General features: G+C 34.3%; 1 protein-coding gene across 3 annotated transcripts; it reads right to left on the bottom strand.

Annotated features, from left to right (window-relative positions):
• Positions 1–614: 614 nt before the first annotated feature.
• LOC131046065 (protein NRT1/ PTR FAMILY 5.2) lies at positions 615–2826 on the bottom strand. 3 transcript variants are annotated; one of them, XM_059209176.1, is made up of 2 exons: positions 2284–2826; positions 615–2192 (listed from the first exon to the last, which is right to left on the bottom strand). In XM_059209176.1, the coding sequence occupies exon 2, from the start codon at positions 1497–1499 to the stop codon at positions 666–668; it is 834 nt and encodes a 277-aa protein (XP_059065159.1). In that variant the 5' UTR covers positions 1500–2192; positions 2284–2826; the 3' UTR covers positions 615–665. The 3 variants fall into 2 exon arrangements, with proteins under 3 accessions (XP_057835706.2, XP_059065159.1, XP_057835707.2); XM_057979723.2 differs by having other exon boundaries at positions 615–2208.
• Positions 2827–13709: the final 10883 nt, after the last annotated feature.

Raw genomic sequence — 13709 nt, 5'->3', positions numbered from 1 at the left:
GGGGAATTTAGTAAAACACGATCTCTTCCTTGGCAGCTTTACCCGCACATGCAAATGATTAAAAACTGATCTACCTTTTATGCCGACACCAAACAGTCAGCTATCTATCATTGACAGCTGCGGCTTCCTCGAACTGTTTCGTCAGTTCTTCCTTCTTTCAGATCACACAATCTTACAAACTCTTTCACAAAACCTCTTTGTCATCAGCTATGGCTGGGTCTTCATCTCTAATACCAAAGGAAGAAAATTAAGAATACACAGAAAATTGTTAAAAATAGTTGTAGCAATAAACACAAAGGATTTTATATTGATTCAACTGATTACAAATAATTCATTATAATAGTCTCATGGACAAATCCAAAGAGAACTAAAAAAAACTCTAATTAACTATTCCATACAAACTCTATTGAAAAGCTAATTTTAGCCTCATGCCAATTGTCCTAAATCAAAGTGGAAGAAATGGACAAATCCAAAGAGAACTAAAAATAGAAAAGATCACATGCATATTCATCTAAAACTCTAATTAACTATTCAATACAAATTCTATTGAAAAGCTATTTTTAGCCTCATGCCAAATGTCCTAAACAGTTTCCAACAGTTTGGAGCTGGTCTCATTGAATGCCATGCTGAATTCCTTCAGCTTTCTGGGTGTTAATACTAATTACTTATATTGCTTTGGTCGATTCTTTACCCAAAGCTTGGCTTGTTTCTCTTTTGTATGTGTAGAAGCAAGACACAGTCAAGAAGAAAATGTAATTGAGGGTATTGAGAATAGCTAACAAGGCGTAATAGTAATGCAAACGTGAGGCATTCAAATTATCTAATATCCAGCTTTGATGGCCCTCTCGCCCTGTAATGTTGTTTACAGCATTGAGAATAACACTGTTGAGAAAGGCACCAACTCCCAGCGTGGCTGCGTGCAATGAATTTCCAAAACCTTGCATGCTGTCAGGCGCTTGGTCATAAAAGAACTCCAGTTTTGCTACTTCTAGAAACCCTTCTGCCACACCTATTATACAAAACTGCGGAAGCAGTATGAAGATGCTCCGAGGCAAAGTTGCATTCGCATTATCTGCAAGACCATGGCTTTTAATAACACCCAACCTTTTGATTTCTGTTAGCATAGCCGCTACCATGGCAATAGTATAGAGTACCATACCGACCCCTATTCTCTGTAATATAGTTATGCCTCGTGGATTTCCGGTTAATCTTCGGAACACTGGGACTAAGAAGCGATTATAGATGAGAAGGACGAGTAGCATGGATACTTGAAGAAGAAAACCAATGCTAGCTGCAGGAATTTCAAACTTAGGACCCAAATGCCTATCCAGAGTCATGCCCTGCTTTATGAAGAGTGTGCTGCATTGAATTAATAAAGAACAAGGGAGAATGAGCGTCAGCCATATTGGAAGGATTCTTATCACGAGCTTTGTCTCCTCCACATCTGTCACAGTGCAGGGATTTGAGCCAGGGGTATTTCCTAGTGATGCTTTGTCCATAAATCTTTCATTTACAATTAAATCATGCAGATAAAACCATTAAATCAAATTCAATTTTCAATGCTGAATTACTGTTTGCATAAAATTCCTAGAAGATAAACTCTTGGAAAGTATGGTAGGATTACATTCTAACCTCAGAGGTTTGGTATGAGTAATTGGGTATCGACCCTGACTACGGTACTCCTTTGAATCCACCTCATAAAGACAACATGCATCTGTAGGGACCCGCACTTTCCAATTCTTAATAACCCTACCAATTACTTTGGCCATTCTCTTCAGCAGGCTACCTGCCGGAAGTTTATGTCTATACAGTGGAATTCCAATAATGAACAGAAAATAGGATATGATTAGGGCTGCCATTATGATTCCACTGGCCAGTCCCCAGCTAATGTTGTCTTGAACATACACAATCAGTGTCTGACCCAACAGACTTCCACAGAAGACAACAAAAATCCACCAATTGAAAAAACTGTTCTTCTGCAACTTTTCCTTGGTATGAAAATCATCAAACTGATCTGCACCGAAAGTGGTGATGCATGGTTTTGTTCCTCCAGTAGCCAAAGCAAGAAGATATAAAGCAAAGCAGAAAATCCCAATCTGCAGAGACGATGCCTTTTGGCAGACTTCATTGGATTGGCATTCTGGTGGTCTCAGAGACTTCAAAGTAACTGCCAAAGTCATAGTCCCCATTCCCTGCGCCAAAATCAATCTAATATGCACTTTCAGAAAAACTCAATGCATTGTTTTATAACCAGTTGTTTAAGGAAGAGGTAATAGTAGTTACCAGAATATATACACAAGAAAATATCATGAATGTCCAGAAGCGGCCCAAGTGTGTATCGCCAATGTATGCCCCAGGTAAGGGAGTCATCCACGTAGTGCCACCTCAATTGCTGACATTCCTAGCGGATGAAACGGTGCCCTCATTCAGCTTTGTGGTGAGATACGCCACTAATTTTGCCCATATGCCCGCAAAAGACATTATTTCAACAAATTCGTAGCCTGTATGCAAAATCAAAACTACAATCTTTGGAAAAGAGGAAAAAGGGACAAATAGATAAGAGAGCAAGCTTTCCACCCTCCAGCATTTTCTCTTAGAACAGGTTTTCCCCTTAAATTCACAGATCCGTCTAGTGCCAATTCCGCTTCATCAAAAGCCATGGTTCACCTATATTTGGACTTCTGAAAAACTCAAGCTAAATATTTGACTTTTTCAGCACATATGCAAGTTTAAGAGTATTGGATTATTTTGCAGAATTTAGGACTCTCGTTTATATTCAGTACCTTATACCCACATAGCAACCGGTACAGCAGTTGCACAATATTAATTATTTATCCCCGATAAATCAATGATGCATTGTGCCTGGATGAGTTATTTATCTCCAATAAATCAATGATCCATTGTGCGATTTCATTGGAGATATGTGGTTCACGATAAACAAAACAAAACAAATCTATTTGGCTCGTAAGTGTCAAAACCACGTTATTCAAATTATATGGCATCATGTCAATTTTTGTTTTAATGGAGACGATTAGATATGGTACATTTATGCTTTTTAATAATTGGATTACAATATGATAAGGGTAGATTTTTTTTTGGTTGTGCAATTATATGAGAAATCTTATTTTCAAAATCATTTAATGGTCAAATCTAATTTATTTAAGTTTCTAGAGATTTGAACTTTGGTAGATGGCAAATGAGGGAACATACTATCATTCTTATCAATTGTGTTCAACTAATTGTACAACAACTTTTGGAAACACTAATAGCTGAATCAATATATCATTTAGTATAAATTGAATTCCAATCATATTAACATTCATCAATTATTATTTTTGTGAAGATAAATAATAAGATTATTTTTTTCAACATTTTTATTTTGAACTCAAAACTTTGAACAAGAATGATAGATTGCGAGTATGCTTGTATTTCTATGATAACTATGTACATTAGTAATTATGTTTGAATGTGTAGCGGGTATGTGGATAGACATATGTTGCTGAGTATAACTTTTATTTTCTAAAGTAGAATGATAGGCTTTAACAAGAGTCATTTTGAAATGAGTTTTATTTAGTTGTATCAATTGCAAGACAGTGATGGTCTTTTTTCTCTAAAGAGGTGGATATTTTGTTAGGATAATTTTTTTGAATCAAAATTATACATAAGTGGTCCTCTTCTTGTCAAACCATAATCTCATAGATGCATTATATTTCATGCACATAGTATCACTGATATGTAAAGGTGGGACATGATTCATGCCATTTGAAATGACAATATATGGCAACCATATCAATATATAAATTTCAAAAATAAAAAGTTTGTTTCTCACTTTACTATTCTCATAGAATGATTGCTTTTTCATACCTATTGATATTCCTTTTAATCTCTCCTCGTTTACCTTGTTTTTTTATCACTTTAAGTCATGACTATATTCCTCCATAATAATTCCATTCTTCTCCTCACATCTTAAGCCTCCTTTTGTCTCCTATATTTTTCCAATATCCTAAAATCCGTCATATCTCACCCACAACTTCATAATTCTCTTAATTTTTATGATGTCTTTCTCATTTGTGTCTCTAAACCACCTAACTTATCCTCTTTTCACAACATGTCATATACTAAAACATATTGTGGCACTTATTTCACACTAGACATATATTTTACCAAAAAAATAATATATCCTCACGCATGCACAAACTAGTTCAAAGAACTTAATTTGTCATCTTGAATACTTTTAAGAGGAAAACAAAAACTAATAAAATAACATGATCAAGAAAATTTTATCCATTAATCATAGGGAGATGGACAAGGACAAATAGGGAAAATACTATGGAACACTATTTTTTTAATGTAAATCAATCTAGTGATACATTCAAGATTTTTTATTATATTTGATAATGGGAGTAATGTCATTAGAATAGAAACTATGTCTAAATAAAAATTTATTTAAATAATACTTTATTTTATGACCACTACATATGTACTATCATGCATGTGTACATATCATTGGTATGCAAAAGTGGGGGGAATATATGACTATCAACAAGACTATAATTCTCTAGTATAACATCAATGATGGTTGTTCTTTCTATCGCCAACACTTGATATGTAGATTACAAAGGGACACACCATTTGAAGAGGTGCATAAACATTTTATCATATGGTTTCATGGAATTTATTACATTGTTGTATAGCTCATACAATGCTTCAAAATTCAACAATTAAATTCCTTTATGGGATACCATTATAAAAAATAAATGACCTTAAATGCACCAAATTAATTTGATCTTGAGATACTTATATTCCATTGTAACACCACCACAATGTTGGTCAAATGGAGAGCAACCAACACATGCAAAAAAATCCCCACAATCAAACTGACTACTACTTTCATATATATGTAATCTTTGAACCAACTAATTTTATTTTAAATAATTCAATGAAGTCTAGAAATGAAAACTGTAAAACTATATGTAATGCATGGTCTTTAGCATGACCAATAGTAAAAGAACAACATAAAAGGTAGAGGGAATAAATCCTAGATATTTTATTTAAATCAATAAGTACTTATACTCATTTAATAAAAACTAGAAACAAATTTTTAATTATGTTGTTTTTATAAATATATGTTTTGTTACTACGCATTTCACACAATGGATAGTCCATAAAATTATATAGATTCAAATGTTTGTGAATGAAGTAAGATAGCAGTAATGGCAACAACAAGGCTAATTTAAAAATAATTGGAAACATATAGGTAGATTATATTACCATATATTTTACAACAAAAAAAATTTATATATATAACATAGATGTCATAAGAATCTCCTTTCTTTATAAGAAATGTTAATTCTTGTTGAATAAAATGTTAATTTTAAATTTCAATTACAAATATTTTCATAACACAATGGAATGACAATGTATATGTCATAATTAATAAAATTTCTTATGCCACCATTCTGTGTATCTCCACTATTTTGAGCTTTAAGTTAATTTGGATGAACCTAAGAGTGTTAATACAAACAACTAGATTTTTCTTGTAGCTAGAAAGTAGGTGGAATAAGTGGATTTATAAATCGCTTATAGAGAATCAAGGACTAGTAGCTTGTGGATTTTCATTTAGTATACTTGTCTCTATTGGGGTGAAATTATCAAACTTTACAAGTCCTAACATTTATACTATGGATTAATTATGTCATATCATTAGAAATAATTACCTATGCACTGGAATCCTACTTGGAGATTATTGTAATGACATGTAAGAACTACATGTGTATATAGGAATCTCCCTTCTAAGTGGACCACACTATGTAGCTTTCTTGGTGTCATGTGTAAATTTTATGATAGTTTATGACCGAACCTTATCATGCATTGACATATGATAACTTAATATGATAGTGTCAGAGCTAGTTATGATAGACTCTATGATAACTAGTCATTACTATCCATAAGCACCTATGCATGTATCTATTATTTTTATGTTGATGGTATAACTTTAATGCAAAGATGATATTAGAAATAGTATATTTTCTTATATCTTATGAAAATACTTTTCATGCAAGTTTGTTGCATGCATGTGATACTATGCATTCTAGGAGATTCTTATGACCATCATATTCATTCCAAATAGATTTGGAATATATCATGGGCCTTGTCCTTTATGTAGTGTAAAATAAATAAAATGCTTATGCTATTCATAGTTTGTATCAGAATATTTTTATAATTACTATGATAGTATCCAAACTGATCCAAACTCCAAGTGATTGATTGTATACTCCTAGTAAAGACATTTGTCTCTAATATTTAAATTATACACTATTAAATTACTAGAAATACAAAAGGGTTGTTCTTTTTAAGTGTCTATGATTTCTCAAAAAACTATTTTCACCATGCATATTTCATGCTATGGCAAATTATTATATTGCATGTTTATTTGATTAGCTATATGTGCATCTATTTTTGTAACTAAATAAGGATTTAATTTTTGTTTTTGAATCACCTCCCCTCCTTATATTGGTATAGGAAGTTTTTTCTACTTATTTGAGTTCCTTTCAATTGGTATTAGAACTTGGGTAGCCTTGATTTTGTTATTAGGTTGAACATTTTTTTTGTATTGATGTCTATTTGAGTGGGAACTTTCATATAAGAATTTCCATAATTATTTTGTAAAAATAATATGGATAACACATCTGTTAAAATTGTCAAGGTGGAAATTTTCAATGCCAATAACTTCAAACAATTAAAATTATAAATGGAGGATATTCTCAGAGATCATGATATGTGGGTCGCAATATATTTTTCTAAATTTGCTATCATGGCTCAACCAAACTTGGATTTGATGAATCACAAAGCTAAGAGTCTAATAAGACTTTATTTGGTTGAATTTGTTATTTAATAACCATAAAGAGAAGACTATGAAAAACCTATTATGGAAGCTTTGTGGTGTTTAGTAGGTTGAATCTCTAATGGAAAAGTTACTCCTAAGTAAGAAGTTTTAATCTTTCAAAATAGAAGATGGGGGATCCATAGCTAATCATTTGAATGCATTGAATATATTATTCTTTTATTTGTATTTTGTTGATGTGAAGATGTTGTCATTTGCATGAAGATTGCATTGATAAACTACAGTGTTGTCATTCATGTCAATTGTAACCAGTTGGAGTTGTATTGCAACTGGTAGTGATGCAGTAATGCAACCGGTAGTGATGCAGTAATGCAACTTGTAGTTGAGCATTGAAGGAAACCAGTATTACTATTGTAGCAGAGAGATCAATTAGTAACCCTTACCTATTGATATGCCAAACCCTAATTGATGGAGCTTGGTGAATCGGTTGTGTTGATCTATGATCAAATGGTGATCGGAGATGATTATGCCATGTATGCATGATGCACGTGATGAGTTTCAAAGTGATTTTTGGCACGTAGAGATAATTGTTTTATCTTGGGAATGAGTGAGTACATTGCATGAAGTGGAAACCGCATGATGAGTTACAGGATTCTATGAACGGTGACCAAGGAGCGGTTGAGGTTGTCTTGAACAATGTGCTAATGATTTCTATGTAGTCCGATAGTCTTGTTTAAACCAATTTGTTTATAATTTCTATGAGATCTTAGGTTTTGTGATGTATTACCAACCTATTGTTTTGCTTATAAGGTTGATGAGTTGTTTTGTAATAGTGTTTGAAATTTTGGTTCAGTGTCAGTGTGATTGATTGTCGAACCAGAAGGAGTATCTGCAACATGAGTGAAGGTAGGTAGGAGAATGAATAGGATCTGATCAATTAGAGTAGTGTTATTACCAGATCAGCAAAAAACCCTATTGTTCTTTAACAATTATAATAGTTAAATCCCTTAACTGGGTAAGCTTTAACATGCTTGGTGTTTTCTAAATCCTCTAACCAAGTGATCCATTAGCTTGGATTTCAAATCCTCTATCGATGTTACTCCTAACAGGGTATTGTAGTTAATCCGGGTGGTCCTTAACCGGATCTCTTCTTAATGGGAATTTTTTGTAAAGCTTCTAACAAGGCTTGGCTCCTAACTGGGCAAACTTCAGAAGAGTTCAAAATACTTGTGGGTATTCATTCCCACCATGGTTTTTTCCATTTGGGTTTCCACGTCAAAAATTATCGTGTCAAGTGGTGAATGGTTTTTGTGGTTATGTTTTGATATGGTTAATATGTTTAACTAGTAAATCCACTTAGATGTGTTAAGATGACTGAAAGAGATATGAAATGTGCTATTACTAATGTTAGTAAAAATTTTTGATGTTTTGGTTAAATGGTTTGAGAGTTTTAGATCCGTTACACTGTTATTTTGTTATGCTAGTCAACCAGTAAACTTGACAGTGCAGTTGTAGTTTGTAGTTCAGTTTTTGAACTGGTTAGTTCAGTGATTGATTTATGAGTTGGGTTTGAGTTTGGTGAAATTTTAGTCTATTTTCTATTTACTTATTCACTCCCCCCCCCCTCTTAGTAGTTGATCAGATCATTATTGATTCATCATATCATCAAATAGTATCAGAGCATTTCAGGTCTTCTAGTGTCTAAGCCTAACAACTTGAGGTAAAGATCTAGAAGAACGTGATGAAGAAAGAAGGTCTGAAGTTCAATAGGAAAAACTATAGAATCTGGAGTGATAGGGTGACGATCTATATAAAAATCTTAGGAAGACAATATTGGGAACATGTTGTTACCAAATAGACCTTGCCTAGTGGGATTCTGTCAGATGATTAAAAGAAGGAGCAATAGGAGAATAATCAAGCATTGGAGGCCATTATCAGTTCCTTGTCTGATTCAGAGTATGTTGATGTCCATGGTTTGGAGACTGCTTATGATGTATGGAATAAACTTGAGGATATCTATAGCAGTGATGAGCATGTAAATATTTCCAAAGAAGAGAGTCTAAGAGGTAACTTTAATGACATGCAGTTGGCTGAAGGTGAGAATATTCAATAGTATGGTCAGAGGATCAAGGAGATAGTCGGTGAGATCAAAAGTGTTGGTGGTAAAGTGGAGGATACCATAGTGGCTAGAAAGGTGTTGAGAACCCTTCTACCGATCTACGCTATCCAAGTTGCATCCATTCAGGAACTCAAGTCTATTGATAAAACAAAGGTAACTCTTGACTCCATCATTAATAAAATAACTACGTTTGAATCAAATAGTTTTGATGGAAGTATTCAGAAATTTGAATCTGCATTTAGAGCTTCAGTTTCTAACCCACTGGTAAGGAAAAGTAGAGAAGCTAGTCACAGTTATGAGTCCAGATCCAGCAAAGAAGTTGATGATGAAGACAATTTGATTGAGCTTGAAGCATTGTTGGCCAAGCGGTTACCCAGAGGTACCAGTAAGTATAGAGGTAAATTACCTTTGAAGTGCTTTGCATGTAACCAGATTGGACATGTTGCAGATAACTGTCTAAATAGAGACAATGAGCATAAACGTGAGAAGTATAAGAAGTACAAAGGAAAAGGTAAAAGAGATTGCCTCATTGCAGTTGATGGAGGAATCATAGATGAGGAATCTAAGGGAGATGCTAATGAGGAAATTTTCTTTGTTGCCATTAAAGATGAGACATCAGATCAAAAAGAAATAGTATCTCATATGGATAGTTCTGATGATTGGATTATAGATAGTGGTTCTTCACACCACATGACCGGTGATCGGAGTAAAATTATTACTTTGAAGGAATTTGATGGAGGTGTGATGAGATATGGAAATGACCCACCCTACATGGTAAAAAGAAAGGGAATCATTTCTCTTAATGGAAAGAATAGTGCAAGTGATGTCTACTGGGTTGAAGGATTGAAACACAATCTTTTGAATGTTGCTCAACTCAATGACAGAGGTTATCCAATGGAATTCAAGAATAGAATGTACAAGATATATGGAAGAAAAGGTGAACAGATTGCAACTGACAAATAGACAAAAGGTAACTTGTTTCACCTAAATCCTAAAGTCAACAATTATTTGATTGCTAAAGTAGAATATAGTTGGATTTGGCATTGGATATTTTATCATGTAACTTTAAATAACATTGTCAAAGTCAGTAAGTCCAAGTCGGTAAGAGGTTTGCCTCAGTTGGACAAACCGATGAATGCTCTATGTAAGGAATGTCAGTTAGGGAAGATGACATCCTCAACTTTTAAGAGCAAATATTTCTCAGTAGAACATTTGTTAGATTTGGTTCATATAGACCTATGTGGACCAATAAGGACTAGGAGTATTCAAGGTGATCGTTATTTTATGATCTTCACTGATGATTGCTCAAGAATGATGTGGGTTACATTCTTGAAGGACAAAATAGAATCCTTTAGCAAGTTTAAGGCATTCAGGGCATTAGCTGAAAAGGAAAGTGGTAAGAAGATAAAATGCTTAAGAACTGATCAAGGTGGTGAATTTACTTCAGAGGAATTCACTAGATACTGTGAAGACAATGGAATTAGGAGGCATATTCTTTCTACACATAGGAAAAAACATAAAAATGGTATTGCAGAGAGGAATAATCGGTCAGTTGTAAAAGCTACTAGAACTATGCTAATACAAGGAGGTGTTGCTAAGACTTTCTAGAGAGAATTTGTCAGCATAGTTGTCTACACAATGAACCAGATATTGGTTAAAAGAGGTAAGGATAAAAATCCTTAAGAATATTGGTATGGTAGGTCACCTAATGTGAGTTACTTTAAGATTTTTGGCAGTAAATGTTTTATCAAAAGAGGTGACTATGTTGGTAAGTTTGATGTTAAGATTGATGAAGGTATATTTATTGGTTACTCCACCAAGAGCAAAGCCTACAAATGCCACAACAACCAGACACAAAAGATCATTGAAAGTGCTAATTTCCAAGTGGATGAGTGTCTTGAAGATACAGGAGAAACCAGTGAGGAGAAGAAAGAAGATGAAGCTTATATTTTGATTTTGGAGCCAGAACTGGTGAAGTCAAAAGTTGGTGAAATGAATGTTGCAGTACCAGTTCAACTGGAATAGGTAGATTCTGCAGAAGATGAAGATAGTGAGGAAAAAGAACCTGAGACTCATGATCATGCTATTCCAAGGTATGTTAGACTAAATCATAATCCTGGTCAGATTATTGGAGATAAAGATGTTGGAGTGTTAACTAGAAGAAGAATAAGAGAGAATTCTTGTATGATCTCCACTATTGAGCCTAGAACAAAAAAGGAAGCCTTTGGAGATGATCACTGGATCAAGGCTATGGAAGAAGAGCTTGACTAGATTGAGAACAATACATGGACCCTAGTAGCTAGACCGGTGAACAAAAATTTAATAGGTACTAAATGGGTATTCAAAAATAAACTGAATGAAGATGGAGTAGTAGTTAGAAACAAATCCAAATTGGTATGTAAAGGTTATGCATGGGAAGAAGGAGAAGACTATGGTGAGATATTTGCACCAGATGCTAGATTGGAAGGTGCTAGGAGTCTACTTATATTTGCAGCATATAGGGGATTCAAAGTATATCAGATGGATGTGAAATCAGCATTTCTAAATGGAATACTAGAAGAGGAAGGCTATATTCAATAGCCAAATGGTTATGCTTTGACTGATGCAAAGGATATGGTGTGTAAACTACACAAGTCACTATATGGAATAAAGAAAGCACCAATATTATACATTCACACTTGGTGAAGATAGGTTTTCAGAGAACCAGTGAAGACAACAATATATATCTCAAGATTTAAGGAGATAAGATACTGGTTAGTGAGGATTGTGTGGATGATATTATTTTTGGAGGCAATGATGACATGAGTGATAACTTTGCAAATGAGATGAAAAGTGAATTTGAGATGTCTCTAGCAGGAGAGATAAAATTCTCTATAGGTTTGCAAATTCAACATATGAAGAATGGTATCTTTATCACAGAGTCCAAATATGTGAAAGAGGTATTGAAGACATTCGGAATGAGAGACTGTAAACCAGTTGGGACACCAATGTTTACAGGCTTTAAACTTTCTAAGGAGGAGGAGGATGTCGTGTCCGTTGATGAAAAGAACTACAAGTCTATGATAGGGAAACTACATTATGTTGTTCACAATAGGCCGGATATTTCTCATGCAGTTGGATTAGTTGCCAGATTTCAGAAGAACCCTAAGGAAACACACATGGTAGCAACTACAAGGATATTAAGATATTTGAAAGGTACTATCTATTATGTATTATAGTATCCATATGTAAGTAATTTTAATTTGAAAGTCTATACAAATGCAGACTGGGCAAGAAATGTTGATGATAGGAAGAGTACAACTGGAGGTGTATTATTTCTTGGAGGAAGTCTTGTATCTTGGAGTATAAAGAAGAAGAGTTGTATATCACAGTCCACTGCTGAAGCTGAATATGTTGCAGCATATATGAATTGTACCCAGGCAATCTGGATGAAACACATTTTGGAAGGATTCAAGTTTAAGATTATAGAACGAGTAAGGATTTTCTGTGATAACACCAGTACAATAAATATTTCAAAGAACCCAGTGTTGCATGCTAGAACCAAGCATATTGAGCTGAAATATCATTTCTTGAGAGAGAAAGTGCAAACTAAAGATGTGTTACTGGAGTATGTATCTAATAAGGAACAACTAGCAAATATCTTTACTAAACCTCTGCCTAAGGCTACTTTTGACTATATTAGAGGTCAGCTAGGGGTTGTACCCCTACATGAGGTCAAATAACCTAATGTGGAAGACATTAGTCCTGGAGCTTATTGAAGATCTTAGAGCAGGATTGGTGTAGAGTGGAGCTACTCCACAGGGGGAGCAGCTTGTTGCAGAACAGTAAAGTATGACACTGTATGTCTTAATTTCACTTTGGCATTGTTGTCAAAGAGGGAGAAGAACCGTATGATTGATAGGGAGAATAACTGTAGCCAGTTACTAGCTGAAGACATGGAGAAATAGTTCAAGGAGAGTACATGGAAAAATGTAAATCGGGATTCCTATACCTATGTATGTGCATTACTCTCAATCATCACAATCAAAGGTTATTGATATTTGTATTGCCATCAATGCTAAAGGGGGAGATTGTTGGCATTTGCATGAAGATTGTATTGATGAACTATAGTGTTGTCATTGATGTCAATTGTAATCGGTAATGGAGCTAAATTACAACTGGTAGTGATGCAATAATGCAACCTGTAGTTGAGCAATGAAGGAAACTGGTATTTCTATTGTAGCAAAGAGATCAACTAGTAACCCTTACATATTGATATGACAAACCCTAACCGATGGAGCTTGGTGAATCAGTTGTGTGGATCTATGATCAAATAGTGAGCGGAGATGATTATGCCACATGTGCATGATGCACGTGATGAGTTTCAAAGTGGTTTTTCACACGTAGAGATAATTGTTTTATCTTGGGAATGAGGGATTACATTGCATGAAGTGGAAATCGCATGATGAGTTATAGCATTCGATGACCGGTGATCAAGGAGCGATCGAGGTTGTCTTGAACAATGTGCTAATGATTTCTATGTAATCTAGAAGTCATGTTTAAACTGGTTTGTTTATAATCTCTATGAGATCTTAGGTTTTGTGATCTGTTACCGACCTATTGTTTTTCTTATAAGGTCGATGAGTTGTTTTGTAATAGTGTTGGCAATTTTGGTTAAGTGTTAGTGTGATTGATTGTTGAACCAGAAGGAGTATCTGTAGTAGGAGTATCTACAATTAAATCCCTTAACTGGGTAAGCTTTAATAA

The sequence above is a fragment of the Cryptomeria japonica genome, chromosome 7, assembly GCF_030272615.1.
Source record: "Cryptomeria japonica chromosome 7, Sugi_1.0, whole genome shotgun sequence".
Lineage (NCBI taxonomy): Eukaryota > Viridiplantae > Streptophyta > Pinopsida > Cupressales > Cupressaceae > Cryptomeria > Cryptomeria japonica.
Note: the sequence above shows the minus strand (reverse complement) of the source record. Positions and strands in the feature narration are given on the sequence as shown.

Excerpts from the sequence above, each read along its gene's own strand:
- LOC131046065 (XM_057979723.2), bottom strand. The coding sequence starts at position 1,499 with ATGGACAAAGCATCACTAGGAAATACCCCTGGCTCAAATCCCTGCACT.